At 39.8% G+C, this 22,859-nt stretch overlaps 1 protein-coding gene across 4 annotated transcripts in view; it reads left to right on the top strand.

Annotated features, from left to right (window-relative positions):
* RAD18 (RAD18 E3 ubiquitin protein ligase) overlaps window positions 1–22,859 on the top strand; it is a 66,435-nt gene that overhangs the window by 16,985 nt on the left and 26,591 nt on the right. For all 4 annotated transcript variants that reach the window (XM_052777792.1, XM_052777791.1, XM_052777788.1 and 1 more), the window contains exons 6-11: window positions 195–294; window positions 2,984–3,168; window positions 7,195–7,271; window positions 7,993–8,053; window positions 15,921–16,055; window positions 19,341–19,497. In XM_052777792.1, coding sequence (XP_052633752.1) covers window positions 195–294; window positions 2,984–3,168; window positions 7,195–7,271; window positions 7,993–8,053; window positions 15,921–16,055; window positions 19,341–19,497 — 715 coding nt within the window. The remainder of the gene's footprint in view (window positions 1–194; window positions 295–2,983; window positions 3,169–7,194; window positions 7,272–7,992; window positions 8,054–15,920; window positions 16,056–19,340; window positions 19,498–22,859) is intronic.

The following is a 22,859-nucleotide window of genomic DNA, read 5'->3' as shown; positions in this document are numbered from 1 at the left end:
GGAAATACATGCTCTGGAGTGAAAATGAGAGCTGAAAATGAAGATTCTGGATAGACATGCTAGATCTTTTTAAAAAAAAGAAATTTGGATTTCTGGATTTTCATTTTCTTCAGTCAACAATTAGTTTTTCAGATTAAAGCATTTGCTCTTTGCATAATATACACACTAGTAAATTCCTTCTTCCTTGCTTTCAGTGGATTGTCCTGTTTGTGAGGTTGCTATTCCAGAGCAATATATAAACAAACATCTGGATAGCTGCTTGACAAGAGAAGAGAAGAAGGACTGCCTCAGAAGGTAAGAAACAACCTTAATAACTTTCACATTCATGTAGCCATTTTTCTGCACTGCTGAATAAGAAATATTAGTTGATGGGTTGTAATACCGTGGATTGTGTTTGTTGGTTACCTGCCCTGTAGATCACCCTAAAATCACTGTATAAATATGATTAGTGGTGATTTTCCCCTCTCAAGAAGGTATGTATATAACTTTCTGACTTTTAGTGGCAAGAAAACACTGGACAATGTTTTAAAGAATTCAACACAGGGAGTAAAACTTAGTCTGTACATTATTCTCATCATGTTTCTGCTCGCTAGCATTAAAATTCTATTTAGATAACACTTATTCCCATTTTTCACTTGGTGAATGAATTGCTTCCCTCAATTCAGATGGGCCAAAAGACAATTGCTTCACTAGCTGTCAAGTTAAAAAATAAAAATTGCACCTTACTCCGCTCACTGTGGTTCTTTTCAAGTTGCCCCAGTCAAGGTTGTTTCTTTAAGATCTCAATTTCCATGAGATTAATGCATGCCTTTGACTTTTTTGCCTCCGCCCTAGAATTTGTCACGGTCGCCACATTCACATCAGAAGTGTAGATTTCAGTTTGTTTTACTTACTAGCATAAATTTAGGCCATTATTATTTCTAACTGCTCAGACTTAAGAACTGTGAGGGACTTTTACTGCATGCTTGTACTTCTAATTCCTCTGAACCTTGAATTAGAAAGTAATTTTATGTTAAAGCTCTTATTTTGCCCAGTCATGCTTAGAATGCAATCTGTAAGCTAAAGGACTTTGAAGATGAATAAATGGTAAATTAATATTGAAATCTGATGTTACATTTTAATTTTCATTTGGGATGTTTTTAGTGTTTTCTCTGTTCTTAATGAATGGAAATAAAAGCCAGATCTTTCTCTGGTGTCAAGCCCATGTCCCTAACAGAATTCAAAATTTTTCTTATTTTATCTAGACTGCTTGGATCTTAAGAAAGTATCATGCAAGATACTTCTCCTTAGGGACTGGCTATTGTGTGTTAAATGCTGGCTTTTTGGCAATGTATTTGTTCTATGGCAGTGTTGTTCGGGTTTCAGTAACAGCATATCTGTAGTTCTTCTCTGAGGAGTTTTAGCTCTGTTTATTCTCAGATTAGGAGCACATGGCATGCTATGTTAAGTTAAGCAGTATTTCAGCAGAAGTGATAATTTAGTCCCCAAAACTACCGGAGTAATTACAACAGGTAAGTCTATGTTCACAAAGAACACTGCATTTCTCAAGGATGGGGAAAAAAACCCCACCATTATTAAGATTCAAACCTGTTGTGAATTGTTTTCACGTAGCTGTCTGCTCCCAAAGCAGTCGTCACTCTTCTAGGTCATGCTGCTGGTGAATTATAGTACATACAAAGCTTTTTAAGGAATTTCAAAAGATTTAATTATCCAATGAAATTTTTTATATTTCCAAAAAGAATCTGAAAAAAGTCTTTTCTGAAGAGTATATTGTGGTAATGTGTCTTTTTTGTGCTAGCTATTCTACAGGGGCTATATGAGAGTACATGAATTAATGACAATTTTTGTGTAAGCTTTTTTTTTTTTACTTTGAAATTTATTTTCAATGTGGTAAGTTGAAAGTGCTGAACAGTTTTCAAATAAGTCTCATGCTTTTGCAATGGCAAGCTGTTAACTTCTCTGTAATTCAGAGCAGTGCAGCTGAACTTTAATTTGCTGCAGGAAGAAAAGTGTCTAACTAAATGCTGTTCTTCGGTAACTAATAAATTATTTAATTTGTAGAAGATGAGTGAGGCAGGAGACGGATTTTGTTGGCTAGTTTGAGCGTATTTCACCAGGAGGTGTAGTAGGGAAGACTGAGCTAACTTGTGCAGAAAGAAACTGTTCTGCTAATTCTAGACGACAAAAGTTGTAGCAGGACTTGAATTTTCTATGGCAATTTCCTGTAATTAAGATGTTTTCCGTAGCTATGCCAGGAACGTTGAGTTCTTCTGACATAAGGCAGTGTGAAGGAGTGAATTTTGGTTTTAGATGTTACTTGTCTGAGACCATTATTAATTCTCTTTAATGTCACTTTCTGTATTACCAAACTACCCTTCTGTTAGATGGGAACTACAGATTTGCTTTCAGGTACATGACCATCTTTCTCGAAGTAATTTTCTCAGAAAGTTGAAAAATCTCCTAATTCACATTTTGGCTTGCAGTTGTAATGCTTTTAAAATTTCACCAACTGATTCGGGCAAGACATGGACAGTACTTGGGTGGAAAACCGGTTTCAGCAATCTGAATTCAGTATCCTTCCTTTTGTATTCAGAGCGAATGTAAGGCTAATGAAGATGAACAATACTGTGTTTGCTGATGTGCTTCTGAAGCCTTTGCTGTAGATAATAAAAACTGAGCTGCAGTACTTATTACATGAGTAGTGTTTGCATCATTTCCTAAAGAAAATCAGACTAGACCTACTGCTTTCTGCACATTTGAAATTTCTTTGTGGTAGGTGGAAAAAGTGTTCTGGCTTCCTAGAGCTATTGCTGTTGCATCTGTGATACACTGTGTAATTGGTTGTGTGTCTGTCATAGCTGAAATAATTCTTTCAGGTATTTCTTACCCAGAGTGAGTGAAATACCCTGTAAAAATGTAAGTCAGTATTTTGATTTTCATAGGAGTATTAATTAAAAAAAGTTTGTTTCCTTTACTTTTGCAGTTCTGCTTACAAAAGGAAGCCTATGTCTAAAGTTGTTTACAACTTGCTCTCTGATCGTGATTTGAAGAAGAAACTAAAGGAACATGGTCTGTCTACCCATGGGACCCGACAACAGCTTATTAAAAGACACCAAGAATTTGTGCACATGTATAATGCTCAATGTGATTCTCTAAATCCCAAATCAGGTAAGTTAGAAATTATAGGGAAGTTGTTACCATCGCAAACTATTTGTATGCATTGCTCCTTCTCTTAGTTCTCAGGGTAGGAATAAGGCTGGTTTGAATATCTGGGAAAACTGGAGCTGGAAGAATTTATCTTATATAAATCAAGATCAATGCAAAAAAAGGAAATTCAGTGAAAACCAGAAGTGTGTTGCTATAATCTGGAAGTATCTAGCAAGATGTAAATTTGTGTTGAAATTCTTTGAGACTTCCTGGTTTACTAATCCTGTTCTGAAAAATGTTGTGTTTTTATTGACTTTGTATTTTAATGAGTGCCTCCAAATTAGACTCTGAGGCTTTTAGTCAAAAAATTGGAAAAGCCTGAGGTTCTTAGTAAGTGAATAGATTATTAATTCATCTTTTGTTCTGAATTTGTTCTCTTCCTCCTATACACTGAGACTTCTATATTGTTATTCGATTTAGTTTCAAAATTAGATTTCTTTTTGGAGATGATAGGTAAGAGTAGAATGAATTAATATGAAAGTGGTAATCTTTTGCTGGAATTTATATCAATGTAGGTGTTTGGCAGCAATTTTATACAATTAAACTCAAGACTATCCCATACAGCTGTTTAATGCTATATATAAGGAGATTGTGTTTCAGTATCTAATGTGAGTGCAATATAAACTTCCTTTAAACAGCAGTCTGTTGTTTGCATGTGCTCAGGCTTAATGCTTGGAAAATGCCAGCGCCGGAGTAGGGATGATGAGATCTGAGTAGGGTATTTGTGCTGCCTGGTTTTGTAGGCAGTGTGGTCATTTTTTAAATTTTGAATAGCATGTATGAGCTAGAGGGAGAATTGTCCCACCTCATCTTGTTATATCCTCTTTTATACAAGATGAAAATTTGCATCTTTTTAAAAAAGATCATTTGTTGTCATTTGTTACCTCTCAATTCAGTCCTGCAAGTGATACAAATAACAACACAAATACACTGGTGTGTGTGGGTGAGAGATAGACATCAGATTTATAGTTATATTATTTTCTATTTGATTAGAAGCTCATGGCAAACATTCTTTTTAAAGAAATTTCTAACAGGATCATGGTATGATATTACTCTCCTGGGAGCTGTGCAGCCGTTAGTGTCCTGGAAATGCTCATATAGCTGGTATTGCATGTTCTGCACTGGTTTGAGGATGTAGCTTGCTGTCTGCTAGGTCTGTAGAATAGTTCAGTCCTGCTGCTGGCGAGAGCTGGTCTTGCTTACTTCAAAGGTAGGGAGATGAGAAATACTGTTCCTCACCCTCAGTTTGATCTCTAATTTTCATGTTTACGGAGAGACTTAACTCCTGAAGCACAAGTTCACCGCTTCTTCCAGAAGTTGTAAACAATTCTGAATGTTTTTGTGTGTATTGAAGGGCTCGGAAACTATTTGGACCAGATAAATTTTTGGTCTCCCTGGCAGTGGGACTGTCGGGAACTGAATGAGTGAGCAGCGCAGGCAGGGCAGGGCAGTGAGCTGGGAGCTGAGGAGCTGCTCGTGCATGGCTGGGTCCAGCATCTCTGTGAATGAGATAGCTGCGCACCTGCAGTCGTATGCTAAACTTTACATTTGCTATTTGTTGCTTATCTATAACAGGAATAATTTGGGGCCAGGGGTGAGAATTACCCTTTGAGAAGGCTGCCAAATTTGAGCACAGTAAAAACCACTTAATTTGTTGGTTATCATTTAACAAATTTGACAGTATAGGGGAGTATTTATTTCAAGTGAATATTAAAAGCTCATATGTTAGCTCCATGCACATGTGGTTTTGTATGTGCTCAGATGGTCAGAAATGCTGAATATCCACAACTTCTACTGTGGCATTTCAGAAATAAAGTATGTTTTGGTGTTCATCTCCTTTATTAAACAGGCAGAACCACCAGATGCAGTGCTTTTTGAAAAATAAAGTCAGTCACTGAGGACTATAAATATGAATTTAGCATCCAAACTTTAGGCTTGAAATCTTGATTTCACTTGCCAGCTCTTGGCTTGGGTTGTGGGAGCAAGTGTATGAGAAAAGCGAGTTTGCAACCAACGCTATTTGCTTTTTCATTTTGCTCCTTTAACCATTTTAAGAACTGACTAAGAAGGTTAAGTGCCTAAGTGATTTAGGTGCCAAGTGCCACTACTTAGTTTGTGCCTGAGCACTTTGGAAAATAAACATAAATGCTTTCAAAAATTGTTTTCTAGGACTTCAGAAAGTCTCTGGGATGAGAACCAGCACACAGAGTTAAGACTGTGTTTGACTTCAGCAATGATAGCTATTTAGGGAGTTTGTTGTTTAAGTCTGAGAGAACAGCTCTTGTATCAGAATTTCAATCATGCTATGATTTATGTTAATCTCGGAAATTTAGTTAAACACTCTCAAAGTCCCCCCTCCGAGTTCCCCCAGCAGCAGACGTAAAGCTGCTGTAGGTCGTGGAGGTACGGTGTTGTCCGATGGCTAAACAGGAGCAGAGCAGTTTTCAAGTAAAGTGAGGAATGGGCTGGTCGGGTGCTGCGGCAGCTCGGGGTGAGGGGAAAGGAAGAGTCACGGGGTTGGGAACGCACCGCTGCCGTTACACCGCAGCAAGGTCGGCGTGGGAAGTGGATGCTGGTTCGAGTGGAGCCTCATGTCTGCTCAAGGCGTGCTAGAATTGATGCTCTGCAGAACAGGCGGTTCTCTGTTAGTCCTTTAACATGCTGGGAGGTACTCAGCTCTTGGGGCAATTCTTCACTTGATGCTAGTGATGAAGTAGCACCAAGTCTCTGTGTTGTTCCTCCAAGCTAGCTAAATGAAGAGTTTCACAGTGTGTTACAATGTACTTTAGCTAGTCTGCCCTAAATAATGCAAAACTTCTACTGAGTTCTGGCTCAGTACTTATTTATAAATGGTGAATTATTAAACTTGCACTTAAGATGCAGACAGGCATTTTCAGTGGTAGCAGTGAACCTAAGGTCACTATGTAATACAAATAGCTGAGCTTCTGAGGAAGCATAGGTGCCAAATTCCTGGATTTTGCTTAAACCAGTTTTGAACAGGTTTTATTGCTTCACAGCTTAATAAGCTTTTGTTCTCTGGCTAATTTACTGTCTAGTGAAAGTGTTTGTTTTAATAAATTAATATTTATAAACATTTTAATATTATATTTATTGTTAATTATTAATATTACCAATATATTAATATTGAGATTAATATATATTAATAAAAATTAATAAGTACCCTAGTAGCTCTGTGAAAATGATTGGGTGTAGAAATAGATTTGTGAAAGTGAATGTCAGAATAAACCATGCAGGGTCCTGCATAGCTGTAGTTTTAGTTAAAATGTTAACAAACAGAGTTATGTCTGTTTATATCCTTTTGAGGTGTCCGACTTAATCGTTAGACTAGGTTGTAATTCATCTTTGGACTATGGGTTTTTGGACATAAGCCTGCAGACAGTTTTGTGTTGCCTTGGAAGGTAGTCCTTGGAGGTAAAAATAAGATAAACAGTAGATGTATCTTTCAGTGGAGATAAAATAATGACATTATCAAATGGAAACTCTTTTTATAAAAGACATGCCTGTGCGCAACAGAAACACTATAGTATGCTAGAGTAAGATTCAAATAGGATTTGAAAAGACTACATTTTCCCATGAATTTAATACAAAGGGAGTAAGAGGAACAGGCCAGGAGGTGGCTGAGAGGCAGCTGCCGGCGAGCACCGTGGGGCTTGCTGCAAGGCACCTTGGCCAAGGCCCACAGCTCCTGACCTTGCCTCCTGGTCCTGAGTCTTGGGTGCTGCCTCTGGTGCTCAGCTGCTGCAGATGGGAGCAGTTCTTCTGCATGAACAAACACCTGCTGAGCACTGGTGCAAAACCATGCCATTTGGATTTGCCTGTGCCTGGAGTCTGAGTTTTCACTGTCGGAGAGCTAATGCCCGTTTGTCTCTTTGCGTTTTAAATTCATGGTAGTTTCATTCAGTGCTGTTACATCTTTTTATTTAACAGCTCCTGTTTTAGTGACCTCTTTCTTGTATTTTCAAACAGTTGCAGAGGTTGTTAAAGAGCTGGAAAAGAATGAGAAGATTCGGGTTCAGCTTGAATTTAATAAAACCGGTGAAAATGTAAGCTAATTATCTTTGTTCTCAAAGCGGGCGATGGCTAGGGGAAATTGCAGAGTGGGCACTGAACGTGTTTGCCTACCACTTTATTGTGGGAATTCCCAGATTCCCAGGTTGTGTGTTGGAATTTGCATATACATTCTTGTAATCAACATGATTTTCTCATACCACTCATTTGTCGTGGGCAGTTCTTCGTGTACTGCTGATGTTTCTATGCCCAAACCATTTAAGTAGGAGCATTTTTTTGATTGCAATAAAAATTCTTGAGCAATGTTCCCCTTGGTCATATTGGAGGATTTTGACCCTCCATGGCAGTGTGGGGAATATTTTCCTTCCTAGAATTCTCTAGGATTTAGCTAGCAAATTCCTTGCTTCCGTATCAGCAATAGCGCCTGTTCTTTTCCCATGACATATGATACTTTTGTGACTTTTGGAGCATGTTTGTTGCACAGTATTAGGAAATATTTTATGGTCCACACATGCCGGGTGTTATATGGGGTGGCCTGACTTAGTCCTGTTGACTTTGTGAAAGCAAAGCAACACAGCATGCATACGTACTTTAAATATATATTACTGTCTGTGGATGAGATGGTAAGAGATGGTAAGAGCTGGTGGGGGAAAACAGACAGCTGATCCTTCTTCCAGTTTTAAGTCTCTAGTTTTAAAGTATGCAACTTTATCATCTTTTTGTTTCTGTAAACAAACATTTGTGTGATTTCTGTAGAGCTTGACCTTCACAAAGGACCAGACAGAGGAAGAAATAGATGAGATCCACACTGATTATCGTAAGTAATATGCAAGTTTCACTTCATTTTGCTTTTAAGTTCACCTTCTTTTCATTTGTACTAAAATGTACACACAAAAGTGATGCTTTTCATGTGTGTGTGCTCCCCCCGACCCCCATTTAATAAATCAAAGCTTGAAGTTCTCTGTTTGGGCTGAAACTTCCTCTTTGAAACTCAATCTCTGTTAAGTACTGCCGTTTGACAAAAGTCATGCCAGGGCTGGATAAGTTTGAGATGGAAGCTGATTGCCTCCTTAGCACCTGTTCATTTATGCACTTTCTACTTACCTTCTTAATGGTACTCCCATGTTTGTTGGACATAAAGAAGAGCAAAGTAGAATTTTTCTGTCTCCTGCACTGGATGCGTGATGCATAGTTGTATGGTTTCACTGGGAACCCTCAGGCAGAAATAAGGGGCAGAACTTCTCCAAAAGGACTCCCTGAGATCCCAGCAGTGCTGAGCGTGCAGGCCAGCCGTATCCCATTGAGCAGCCTGGGCTGCTGGCTGTCATGTGGAGGGGGAGCTCTGTTTCAGTGTCCTGCTCTGCATGAGAGTCTCCATACAATTCTTACGATGCTGGTTTTGAAGAACAGAAGAGCAGTTGTGACTGCGGTGAAGGCTGCTCATGCTTTGCTTGTGAGATTTCACCCTTCCTTGCCCCAGATTTTTTGGCATGTTCTCTGAGAATAATCTGAATTACTCAGAGAGGTTAATGTAAATTGGTTAATTAGTTTGCCAGTTCTGTACTTTGTTAAAACTTGGGCTTGCAGCACATGAATTCGTGTGTATTAAGTCACTCACTGATTGTATAAAAAGAAGCTTATTACCTACTGTTGTGTCCCTGTGAACAATGGCATGCACTCTGTGTTTTTATCTGTACAGAATTTTCTCAGCTTCAGGTTTGATACTGTTTTCTCCCTTTTTTGAGGTTCTGAGCACTGTATGACTTCTTTTCTGCAGGCAGTTCTGGCTGTGAGCCCTCCAGGAGCACCAGCCTGGCTCAGGCGTAGCTGGGTCACTGCAGAGGGAGGCATCTCTGCCGACAAGGAGTGTGCTGAGCTGGCAAGATGGGGTGAATGCTGGCTGTATTAGCCCTGCACTCACCAGTATACCCTGTAACACAGATACTGGGTTTCCCCATTACTCAGGATATTCCCTCCTCCCCTACACGCTTAATGATCAGACATTGGCTTTATTTAAAATGCACCTGTATTCTGGGTGGTGGTTGGTCTTCCTGAGTCCTCTAACTCATCCTGTAGCGGATAAATTTGTATAAACTTACACTTTCTACACCTTATTTTTCTAGGTTTGCTGTCCAGTGCAGAGTGACATTAACTGACAAGCAATGTAGCCACAGTAGTTTATATTTAATATGGCATTTCTAAAATACTTAATGGCTGCGTGTTTCCTCAACTGTGTATTTTTTACACTTCTACAGTTGTCAAAGTGGCCCTTACTGCTAAAAAGTATGTTTTAACTGAGCCAAAAATGCTTTTTCCGTATTTTATTTGTATACTGTGATTCTCAAATGATCCAAGGTTTCATAGTGCTCCTCACATTTGCTCCCTTTCTTCATGCCCTGCTCCACAAGCACTCACGTGTTCTTGTCTCCTTCCTGCACCCTTTCCTACTTTTACCTCCTGTCCAGCCCTGTGATTTTGAAGTGATCTCTTAGAATCATAGAATCATTTAGGTTGGAAAAGACCTTCAAGATCATCGAGTCCAACCATTAACCATGCCCCCTAAACCATGCCCTGGAGTACCCTGTCCACTCGCTTTTTGAATACCTCCAGGGATGGTGACTCAACCACTTCCCTGGGCAGCCCATTCCAATGTTTGACAACCCTCTCAGTAAAAAACTTCTTCCTAATATCTAACCTAAATCTCCCTTGCCGCAACTTGAGGCCATTTCCTCTTGTCCTATCTCCAGACACCTGACAGAAGAGACCAACACCCACCTCACTACAACCCCCTTTCAGGTAGTTGTAGAGAGCGATAAGGTCTCCCCTCAGCCTCCTCTTTTATAGACTGAACAACCCCAGATCCCTCAGCCGCTCCTCATAAGACTTGTGCTCCAGGCCCCTCACCAACTTGGTTGCCCTTCTCTGGACACGCCCCAGCACCTCCATGTGTTTCCTGTAGTGAGGGGCCCAAAACTGAACACAGTACTTGAGGTGCGGCCTCACCAGTGCCCAGTACAGGGGAACAACCACCTCCCTGCTCCTGCTGGCCACATGATTTCTGATACCGGCCAGGATGTTGTTGGCCGCCTTGGCCACCTGGGCACACTACTGCTTAGAAAGAATACTCTGCTCATTTGGTTGACCTCTTCCCCTCCACCCTGTGCAGGCAACTGGGATTCAGTGCAAACAGGGTGATTTTTTTTCTGGTTTAGTTGTTGCTGTTTGTTTCATTTTTTACAGAGTCCCCTCTGTGCAAGATACCAGTGCCTCTGTTGGTTATTAAACCTGCTTCTGCCCTGACAGAATAACAGTGTTTTTTTAGGGAAGTGTAACTGGAATAAATACTGAAGGGAAAGAAGAGAAGAGACAAAAAATAGGAAAAATATCACAGGGAGAGCTATAGTTCAATGATACAATTTTGTTTGGGTTTTTTGGTGGTTTTGGGAGGAGGTGTTTGGGGTTTTTTGGTTTGTTTTTTTGTTGGGTTTTTTTTCAACAGAGAACTGATTCCTGCTAAACTTGGCCCTGGGAAAGCACAGTATTTTAAACTGTCTTTCTCCTTACTGTGTCCTTAAACTTGAGAATAGTGTTTTCTTTCTCCGTGGAACCATCTAACCATCTTTATGTTTAGTTTAGAAGCAAACGTTCTTGTGAGAGTTAAAGATTGCAGGACTTGCATCCTGTTGTAGTAATTTAGTACAGAAATGGCTAATGTAAACTGATTTTTACAGATGATTTCCTGGCCCTTCTTTATGTGTTTGTACAGCAGGTTTTAAATAGCATTACTTTGTACTTAGCTCCCTAGCGGTGTTTTATTATTCGCAATTCCTTTCCTGTTGTTTCTCACTCATTTTGCTTCACCTGCACTCTGCTTGTACCCTCAAACATGGTAGTTAGCCATGTAATGTTAAAATGATATTCAATGAACATTAAACTTCTCTGCTTTCAGCCACAGAGGAGCAAAGCAATGAAGGGACAACTTGTTCTGATTATACTTAAGGGTGTATTTAAATCTGCAATATGGTCATATTTCCTGTGTTTCCTTGCATTGCTTCAGGCATATAAATTATTCCATAATGCAGCTAGATTTAGCCTTGTTGATTTTAGTTGGGTTTCTGTGAAGGCTAAATAAGGGCCTAAATCTTTAGCAAATTTTTCCTTTGCTTTTTGTTGCTGTTCCTGAGAATATATATATATTTTTTTTTAAGTGTACATGCACTGTTTGTGGTTTTTAATCATAAGCATTCTCCTCTAATTCCAAGTAACTGGTTAATAATTATTCTCTTGCCATGCAGAAATCTCTAGCAATAAAATAAAAAAAAAACAAACCAAAAAGTAAAATAATTTAAAAAGTATTAATCCCAAATTAGGTATTTTTCCCCACAAGGCTTTAGTAGCTTTGTAAAAAACAAATCCAAAGTTCAGTGACTGCAGGAGACCCCCAGAGCAGAGCATGTCCCTTCTAACTAGCTGTTTTTGCTAGTTAGCTTGAACTAGCTTGTTAGCTTTCTGCTCAACGTGAAAGGTGAGTCTGAACAAACTGAGTCAGCTGTGAGCAGGTTTGCCCTGATCGTTCGCCTCAGACGGGGGGGATGTTTGGGGATGGCAGGGCTGGTGTGGACTAAGCCAGGAGCGAAGGAGATGCCGAGGGGACATGCCACTCTGGTGCGGTGCCCGCACGGCTCTTTGTAGGGCAGTGCAGTCACCAGAGAACTGATCCTATACAAGAAACCCACTTAACTTGCTTTTTTAAAAATTTTGGGTGTGCACAAATTCCTTGTAAAGCTGGATCCCTGGCTGTGTTCACATTGCAACCTTGCATACAGTTGTATTGCGTGACTGGGGTGAGGTGTGGAAGCAGGAGTGCGTCGGGCAGTTCTGCACCAGGCTGCTGTGCACTGTGGGCAGTGGCTACAGGCGACTGGCATCGCTGGTCCCTCCTTTTATTTTTTTGATCTGTTGTATGCATTTTAGAACAAGAAGATACTAAGTGCTGTCTTAATTTTCCAAAACCAGGTATTTTATTGAGTTTATACTGTTAAAAGGATATGGCTTCAAAATATCAAGACCTCCAAGTGAATGAATTAGCCTGAGGCACCTTATTTGAACATTTAAAGTTCTAAAAAAAAGTCTAAAAAAAAAAAAAAGAGAGGGGTAAAAAGAGAAGATAGAAAAATGTTAATGGGAACATATGGTTTTAAAATTAATAAAAAGCGGTGACCAAAGAGGTAAATGTTAACTAGTGTCAGCAAATTATTTCTCATAAAAGCAATAGGGAAGAAATCATAAGCATGAAAAAAGAATTGTACGTTAAAATTAGAGGACAGTTAGAGATTAAAAGAACTTTTATCAAATGCCCTTTTTTCACTGTAGCACAGATGGACTTTAAAAAGCTTGCTTATATGAGGAAGGCTTTTTTTTCCTTTTAATTTACAACATTTGCACCCTAGATCCCTAATTCACAGCTGAATTAATGACTTAATTAACTCCGGCATAAGTTCTGAATAAAAAAACCCAACCATATACTTTTTGTTCTGTATTTCCATATGAAACACAGCACACTGGAGCTATGTAAAAGCCTCGTTGAAAAGCAAGATGAAACAGCTGTGATATAACTCTTGGGTTTTTTTTTTTTCTTATCTTCTCTACAATTTCCCAGGCTCTTGGCAAATTGCAAATTACACTGTTGGTATTTTTTTTGCTTTTTTTGTGTGTGAAGTGTTTTTGAAATACCAATTAATATTTTGGCTTGATGAACCTGAGGATGGTTTATATGCTAGCTGGAAGCTCTGCTTAAGCAACCGCCAGAGTCTGTGCCTGGAAGGTATAATTAAATATGCTGTCCCCTGCAGTAGCTTCCTTCTGCTCCTTGGGAACTGAGCGATACCCTCAACCTGTGTTAACTTCATTCTGCTTTTTTTATGGTCAGGCCTCTGTTTAAAGGGTTAAAAAAATCTACAGGAAAAGAAATACATTTGTTAAAAAGTATTCTGTTGCTTTTTCTGCTTATAAATCTTTTCATTTACAATGTTATTCAGAGGCTTACTGATTTATGTTTTGTGTTTTTAAATATTTGTAATTATATCTGCGGTTGTTTTATTATTGAAATGCCTGTAGTTTTACGAAATGTGCGTGGTATGTCCTTTCAGCACAGTGGTGACTTACAGTGTATCTGAAGAGTGCCTTGTTTTGCCAGGACATTTCTTTTCTACTTGAAAATCTTTGTAGTTACACCATAGAACAAACCAACAAAAAATAGTAATACTGGAAAAACTGAAGCGTCAAAGGAATTATGTAATGAATGTGCAGCGGTTCAAACACAAGCATCTGGGACAAGAACTTTCTTTTTATTAAAGGAGTTGTTGACCTTATGTGGCGTTTTCAGCTATGCGGGGAGCAGGAGTCAGTTTTAAATCTCTTTCCGTCTGTGGGGCAGAACTTGATATGATTTTCTCTTGGCTTTTCCCCCTCCCGTCACTGCAGCAGCCCATAGATCTGGGTTAGATGCAGTGATTATTTATATGTGCCATGCTCCACGCAGTGCTCGGCGAGGGGTGCCTGCTCCTTGAGGCACTGGTCATGCCGAGTGGGATGCTGAGGCCAAGCAGTGTTGTGAGAAGACATGTCGTGGTGGAGGAGGAGGTCGGGGTGTTCGTGGGACAAGCCAGACCCCACCGCCGAGCCGCGGTCAGGAGCGCTGGGGGAGTGCGGTGAGCAGGAAGGGAAGGAGACGGAGAACCGCCGGTGCATGCACTTGTGGTTTGGAAACCCGGGGAGTGCCCACGCTGTGCTGCGGGGAAGGTCGGGGTTGTTCCTGCCTCTCCCTACCCCGCAGAGGAAGAGGGTAGTCCAGAGACATTTGAAAAAAGAAAACAGAAGCAAACAAACAAAACAGAAAAGTTACGAGGGAGTTCTTTGATTCAGCTGGGCTCACAGTTGTTTTCCAGGTACCCTGATTCACCAGGACATTTGCTTTGCTGTCATCAGTTAGACATTGCTCTCTGCACTTGTCGGGTGGGTGTGAAGCTTGTGCGTGCACCCCCAGTGCAAGGGGGTGTACGGGTGGGCTGGCTGGGTGGAAAGTGGCTCAGTTTGCCCATTGCTAGCCCTCAGGTCTCATTTGTCCTGAGGATTCTCGTTCACTTTTCTGCCCATCCTCTGTGCTGGGGGTTGCCTTAGTCTTTCCTGCAAGTGTAACCTGGGCAGCGTGTCTGTGGCTTTTACAGAGCAGTGATGTGTGTAATACAAGGTGTACTCTTTTTCTCAGGAGCTGCCTTATTTAGTCCATAGCTCTGTTGCAGCTGCTTGGGAAACTCTCCTTGCAGATGGTGCATGTGTGCTGCCAGCCTTCTGCTGTCGGTGGAGGAGGGAGCGTGGTGGTCCCCTGCTGCTGTGCAGAGTCCTGCTCCTTGCAAGGACGGATCGGAAGTTACACCCGCTGGGAGCTGGGATTTTATTGCATGTTGGACCTCCACGAGCTGGTTGTCCCGACACCGTTGGGAGAGGCAGTACGGAGCCCAGAGGAAGGGCTGTGTGTGCTTCACCTTCTTGTGCCATTACAAACAGTTGCTTTGGCCCGAGGACTTTTTGGGTGTACATCGGGCCTTCCTGCCTCTGACATGGAAAACATTTTGAATGCTTTTTCCATAGGCTAAAAATTAGGCTAAAGGTTTTAGCTGAAGTATTTATTTGTCTCAACAGGACAAATCTGTTTCTCAGAGTGACTTTTTGTTGAAAGTCCTTCCAAATAAAGCAAATTCATGTTTGCTGCCTTTTACTGTAACATATCAATATACAGCCATGCTTATGAACTGATAGACTTTCATGCTGTACTAGCTGTAGGTAGCTAGAGTCAAATATGCTGTTTCAGTAGAATTTGGTGCGTTCTGTAGGGAGAACAACGTGTTCCCTTCATGCCCAGCGAGGGTTAGGTAATCTGCATCATCTGTCTGAGAAGACTGGGTATTTTCCCAGCCTCTGAGTGAAGAATCTGAAGTATCTAGATTAAAAAACAACATTGTTTTGACTGAATACTAGAGAATAGCTTAAAACATACTAAGCAATTGAAAGTGCGAAGAGTATGCCAAAGAGCAATTAACTGTGATTTAGAGGGTCTGAATCAAAACGATGTAAGCATGACACAAAAGCTTTCGACACTGCTTTATGGCAGAAACAGGGGAAAAACCCAAAGCAACTTTAAAGCAATTTGCAGAGTAGTTGTGAGATTTTACTCTTTCTCTCTAGCAGAGTGCTCCTTGCAGGACTACCTAGAACTAAAGCTAAGACTAAGACCATTGTCCAGATGCTCCTTGAGCTCTGACAGGCTTGGTGCTATGACTACAATATTAAATGTTGTCATAATGGTAATTGCAATACTTAACAAGTTTAGGAAAGAAGATGACCGATAATATAATGAAGAAACAAACACAGTTCTTCTGTGCAAAAATTAAGTTTCCATCTGTGCAAGTGTTCTTGACTACTGGGTAACTGTAAAAGCATAGACACAGATTTGGATCATTAATAGATTATGGAACATACTGCAGTGATGAGTTGTTTTTCATTTACTGTAACAAAAATGTTTTTAATTCAGTATTTTGTTTATTTCTGTTCACATCTGTGTCACTTTTCATGGCGTACCTTAAGAGTCCTATGGCAATGATCAGTAATGCACTGTTACATTTCAGGAAACAAACACAGAAGTGAATTTCAGGTTTTGGTGGATCAAGTAAATAACCGGTGGAAGAAAAGTGGTAAGAGGAAAACAGGAAGTGCTCAAAACAAAGAAGTCGTCACTGTCAAAGAATTGCCAGCGGCTACAGGTTAGTGATGTTGTTTAATATAGTCCCCCTCTTCGATCCACAGTAAGTGAGAGATTTCCCAAAGAAACGTTCTTTCCTGCCATTGTTGTCCTCCTACACTCCTTAAGGCGGGGGAAAGGCATAAAAATCAAACAGACCCTAAAAAGATTGACTGCCATTGATTTTAGTGTGATACATAAGCACAACCCATTATAAATACATGGTTTGTTTGATTTTAGTGGGATTGTATATAAATGTGCTTCATTTAGGTACATATTTTAATAAGCTGGTTGAAATGGGGTCTTGGGTTCCAATCCAAATCTACTGCAGTTGCTCAGAGTGGGCATGTGACAATCTGCATCTTTGAAATTAAGGTGGGCATGGGTATTGCTTGCTGGGTTTCAGCTTTTCTGTATCATTAATATGATAGGGAGTCAGTGATTGGGAACTGCGAAGGTATTTGTGTGGATTGGAACAAGTATTTATTTGTCCTGAGGTTGAAGCAATAAAATACTTCATCTTCTTTTAGACTGTTTATACAGTATGTTGCCTCTCTTTTTTTAACTCGCTTCACTTTGTGTTTATATATTTCAACACAGTGAAAAGTGGGAATGCATAACTGCAGTTACTCAGTCCTTTATGAGTTAAGAACAACATCTAGCATATTTGTTATCCTCACAACCCACAACATCAAAAAATTACCCATATGTGCTTTTAACTTGTTCCCTATAGGCTTGTTCAGTCTTGTTTGGTTTATGTTACTCGTTGCTTTGGCAGTGTACATATATCTTTGAATGTGTGATTTAGAAGAGCATTCCTCAACCTAATATAACTTGTGGAGTTATAATCTATTCAAGATACTGAATTTTGGAGAGAATTCCATTGACCAGAATTGGATGCACTGTTGTCTGTATCCTTGGGAAAATATGGCAGTTTAGTTTGTATCAGCTCTCACAAATCCCTGCTCTCTTGAGTTGAGCTGAACTAATCTTTGGCTGTCTCCTGCGCCGTCTTCTCTAGCAGGGCTCTCAAGAATAAAAATAAATGAAAATACCAATATAATAGTATGAATTTTATCCTTATTGTTTCATGCAGGCCTTGATGCAATGCATAATCATTTCCATGTGAAGGGTAAAACTTAAGGAATCGCAAGGATAAAGTGTATCTTGTTTGACATAATTTACAGTAATGTTCCTCTTCTATAGCAGAAACAGAAGCAATGTGTTATTAGATAATGGGATCACAGACTTCAAAATATTAATTTCTAGCTATGGTCTGTGGAGAGATTGGCTACTATGAATTACCATTTCTATCTTCTGTGTAAGCTTTTTCTTTGTGTGCTGAACCACAGACTTTGAGAAGCTGAAGTAAAGCCGTATAGTTTTTCCAGAAGAGTGCTCAGGTAGAAAATAACTTACATCAGGTGTATCATCCTGTATCATGTTGACTTAAGTACATGATACCACCTTGTCTGGTTCTGACAAATCTACAAAATTTTCATTATGCTTTTTGTGCACTGAGCTTTCAATAATCTTTGAAATTTCAGTTTCTAGTTTTGTGCCAAACATCTGCACCTGGTTGACTGTTTTGTTTTGGTTTTTAAATGGTTTACAAAAAGATGATTAATGGGTGAAGGAACAGATGCCTAAAGCCTGTTTCCTTAGTATTCCTTATTAACAGCAATTACCTTTTTATTAAACTGGAAATTATAATACATGAAAGGAAGAAAACCAGCAGTAGTTCTAATGACTTGCCATTTGAAAGCATAACTGCTGAGAAGAGCAATGGCTTTGTATGCATTCCTTACCCACTTTATTCAGATTCTCATGGAAGTAGTGGAATTGTACAGAATTAAAACATACTTTTTTTTGTTGGTGGTGGCTTTTTTTGTGTGGGGGTATTTTTTGGTTTTCAAACCCTTTGTATCTCCCATTGCCCTCTGCTGTAGTATTGGTTGATGTAACTTAAACCTCTCTGAAAATCTCGCTGGTTTTGGTGATGTTTTAATCATCCATTCCTGATGTACATCATCTTGTTTTGCATCTTTAAACCTAAAATTTTGATTTCCAGTCTTATATTTTATAATGTTTAAACATAGGGTTTTGCTTTGCCTAAGGGGACGCACCATAAGAATTTGATAAATATTTGTGAACCCTCTTCTGGGTTGCGTATTGCACAGGGCCTCTGCTATTTTTAACCTGTTTATTTCAGAGTTATGTTTCATTAGTTGGACAACTGACTCACTGTAATCTGCTGGTTGTTTTCAACAGAAAAAAATATGCTCCTGATATTTAATTATGCATTTTAGCGAAAGGGAAAGGGCAAGCTGTAGCTGAATTCAAAGATTGTATAGGTCCTCCACACTCTAATTACAGCTCTGCTTGGCCATTTCTGTCAGAATCATTTCTGGAGTGGTAGAAAAGCCAAAGTGGTTTGAGCAGGAATATAGCTTGGTTCATGAGGGTGGACAGAACACTTCCGTGAACAGCCATAGTAAGGATTATTAATGAGATGAGTCTCAGTATGGCTTTAATGTCCGGTGCAACTTTTTACTTAAGTAGCTCATTTGAAAATATTTGTGGGCATGGCATGAGTAGTTTATCTTTACATACCATACTTCCTAGTCTATTTTTTTTTTTTTCCTCTTTGGAGAGGTAGAAGGTATCTTTTCAGAGAACTGTTAATCTTTTTATAGATAAAAACACTTGACAAAAATAATGGAATGATTTTACAATTTGTGTCTGATACGTATTGTCTAGAAGTTATTTTTCCTATTAAAAATGGAAATGTCAGTTATCTAGATTGACATTGTCTTTCTTAGATACGTAAGAAAATAAATCGTAATGCTTCCTTTCTCGAAAACAAGCCTATTAACTTGTTCTGTAAAACTTTAAAGCTATCAAGCTGTCTCATGCAGTGGTTGAAGTGAATTGGTAGCAAGAAGCAGCAAACAGCGCTGTCTCATTAAGTGTTTGCTAATTTCTGAAATAAAGTTTCAGCTTATGAAATGTGACAAATATCCTTAGCCTTTATTTGTCTCCTTGTTTGTGTTTGAAACTCATAACAATGAAATGTTTCTGTTTCAGTCTCTGGTTCTTAGAGGGTGGGTTGTTTTTTTTTCACTATGCAAGAAAAGAAATTAAACCTTTAAAACTGAAAGTTTTGGGAAGCAAGTAAGTGGGAGTGAGTTGTTGGTATTTAAATATTTATAACTTTGTTTTTTCTTAAAATCTATCCCCAGGTTGCAAAAAAACAATAATATTTTGCTTTGTCATTCTTGCTAATCTCTTCCTTTCTTCTTCGTAGAACATAAGGAAGAGCATCAGACAGCTGTCATCCTTGGAAAAGCCCAGATACTCAAAACAGAAACTCCTGATGGCAAAAGAAGTGAATCTCCTTCCTTGGAGGAAGGCCAGAGATCAGTCTCTCCTGCATTCTCACTGTCATCTGAATCAACAAGCAGGTTAGTGAAGACAAGTCTCTTCTCCCTGGTTTGTACCAGATTAGACCAAACATAGAAAAACTTTGCCAGTAACCTCAAGCAATATATGTATCCTACGTCACAGGATGGGTTCCTAAGCTTGTGGTTACTGGTTACTGATTCATTCTCCTCCATGTTTCTGGCTGTTCAGTTGCTTGAGGGATGGAGCTGAAATACATTCAGAATTCACTTAATAGTTTTGTGATGACTTGTTAGAGGGGTGATAGTGGAAATGTTCCTTTTGATACAGAAACAGTGAGTGGAATGTCTGTGGAACCAGGAGAACATTTGGTGTTTCTCTTCCACTGCATTATCTTCCCTTCTGTTTGAAGTTTTATTTAGAGAGGTCCAAAAATTGATATAGCCTAAGTCTTTTAACAGCTCTTTGAGTATTGCTGTAAGAAATAAAATTTAAATGACCCATTATTTGCAGTCAGTGGTAGAATGTCACTGAACCTTGTAGTCCTGGCAGCCATTCACTTTTCTTTCTTCACACATTTAGTTTTGCTTCCTGAAATTGCCTTATTTGGTTTCAGAAAATGAAGGATCAAGGAAGGCTTTGTAAATAATGTAAGATTTTATGCTTTTGATAGTTCGATGATAATTTTATTGGAAGGAGATTCAGCTGTTACTGCCGATAAGATCTATCTAGTTTTTGAAGGTAGTGTTTGTATCTGTTTAAGATACTTCATGGATCATAATTTGCTCTCTACTATTGATCAGTTGTCAAAGACGACGACGATGAATACTTAGATAAACATCCTAGTGCAATACTGGTTGCTGTGGCCCCACTTTATGGAGGAAAAGTGAAAAAGTCATTGAAAACAAATACAGAATAACTTTTCCGATATGTCTCTAAAAGCAAGAGAGCTAATCTTGAAAATAATCTTGTTATCCTATTGATAACAGAAATGAGAGGAGAAGGCACCCTTTGCAGGTCTGCATTACTAGGAAGAAAAGGGTTTCCTATGTTTAGAAGTGGGACATAATCAGAGGAAGTAGCTGAAGGTCAGCAGCTGAGCTAGGAGTAACATTTCTTAATTTCCCACCCATCACACCCGTAGTATGTGCCTCTTCCTCCTTGTTCTGCAAATATTAAGAACAATATAGTGCTTGGCTTCATCATCGTTTATTAAAAGAACAATTTAGTTGTTGAAAAGTTTAACAAACAAATTTTTATAAATTCATTTTGGTTCACAAAGAGTTTTTAAAAGTCAGCATGGGGATTAAAGATGTTGCTTTTCACAGGGGGAAATACTAAATGGTGAATGAAAGCCTAGGAAGACATAGGAAAGAGGAGGTCAACTCGGAGGATTAGAGAGCATCAAATGTTAAATATCTTTGTTTTATATGATAAGATTTTGCTGCCTGTTTCCATTTACTTGAACTAAATGGGAGCATATAGTATACATTTGTCAGTAAACAGCAGTATGCTGGCTGGGGAGATCACTTATGTGGAGGCAGAAGGGGTCTTTGTTGCTGTTTCAGAATATCAGTATGTTTTTGTGTGGCTTCAAACTTGCATTATATACCAGTAAAGTTGTTCCCCTCCTGGTGGCCTTTCCCCTCTTTACTGTATGTGTCTTTCTACCTGAATCATTACCATAAAATTGATAAACGTGGCATATCATTGTATTTGCTGTTTAATGTGCAACAGACCTATTAAGATTAATGATGTACTAGTTTTATCTAAATTTCTCAGGATGTCATGCAAATGATGATAGTTTATCCTTCCCTGTGATGCAGGTAACTCTTATCTCAGTAATTTCTTTACTTTTAAAGTAGGGCCCAGTGCTCTGGACTCATGAAGAGACTTGCACATTGTAATACCCGATATTTGAGTACCTTATTTTCAGGCCTGTGGTCTTCAGAGCAGTATCCACAGATCTCAGTAGGACACACTGAATCACAGAGGCTGGGTGACCCTCTGGAGATCGTCTAGTCCAACCCTGTGCAGAGCAGGTCAGCTGGAGCAGGCTGGTCAGAACCTTGTCCGGTCGGGTTTTAGTATCTCCCAGGATGGAGACTCCATACCCTCTCTGGGCAACCTGCTGCAGCGTTTGACCACCCCCACAGTACAAAGGCTTTTTCTTATGTTTCGAGGGAATTTCCTGTGTTTCAGTTTGTGCCCGTTGCCTCTTGTTCTGTCACTGGATACCGCTGAGAATAGACTGTCGTCTTTGCTCCCTCCCATCAGGTATTGCTACGCATTGATAAGATCCCCTTGAGCCTTCTCTTCTGAAGGCTAAACAGTCCCAGCTCGCTCAGCCTCTCCTCTGAAATCTTAGAAGAATTAAGGGTGTCAGAATTGGCTTTGTGTGAAGCAGCATGCTGAGCGGTGAGTTGTAAGGACTTAGCAGTGGACACCACAGGTCAGAGCATCTTTGCATTCTGCCCTTGGCAGCATGCAGGTGCCTGGCTTAGCAGCATTGCCTTGTGATTCACAGCCAGAGCCCTCCTGGTTTTAAGCACTGAAGCCCTTTTAGAAGTGGACCAAGAGCTAAGCCCTAAACTGGAGGGGGAGATGCACCTCCTGAAAGGTTCTTGCAGGCTTGCACTGTTCTGCATTGTGACTGTCTCTTCCTGAAGCTGTTCCACTCAGGATCTGTACTGAAAGATGAAATGGGCCAGGGAGAACAACTGTTCAGCGCTTGCTTAAAAGGGAAGAAACTGGCCCTGTGGCTTTGTTCCAGAGTGGTTTTATGTGCCTGAAGCCTCAGCTTTCCAGTTTGCAGCTTGGGCCATGGCTGCTCTGCTGCTGATGGTTGGTTCTGGGGAAGCACGTGGCAGCAGGATCCTGACATTTGGTTTGTGTAGCGGTGGCGTGCAGGAACCCAGGCAGAAGCTCTTGCCCAGGGCTAATGCAGGGCCGACTCTGGCAGATTTGTACAAGATGTCAGGTTTGACAGGTACGCCGATGATGGAGCTGCTTCATCCTCACTGTGCCTGCTGTTGCGGTTGCCCTAGAGCTCTGATTGTTATTTTAGTTCCACAAAATAAATGCCTTCAGCTTGGCTCTTCATCCAGAATTTAAACAAGGTGTTCCTGTTCTTCCCTATTTTACTTATTTTTTTTGATTGCAAATTAACCTTTTGGCATTAAAGACCTTGGAAAATTTGGAATTTTAATCTTACAGAGTGAGTTCTTGGGAGGTAGAAAGGGCTTGTATTAGCTCATCCAAGTTATAATTAAATCTCTGTTTCACTGCCAATTTGGTGTGTGAATGACATTATGAATGATTCTCGCTACGGCCTTTGACATCAAAGTTAAACCTTTATTCTTTACCTTTTTCTGTCTGCAGGCTTGTGTATATCAGCTTTCAAGTCTGGATGAAAGTGTGTCTG

The sequence above is a fragment of the Harpia harpyja genome, chromosome Z (assembly GCF_026419915.1).
Source record: "Harpia harpyja isolate bHarHar1 chromosome Z, bHarHar1 primary haplotype, whole genome shotgun sequence".
NCBI classification, from domain to species: Eukaryota; Metazoa; Chordata; class Aves; order Accipitriformes; family Accipitridae; genus Harpia; species Harpia harpyja.
This window is presented reverse-complemented; position numbering and strand designations above follow the sequence as displayed.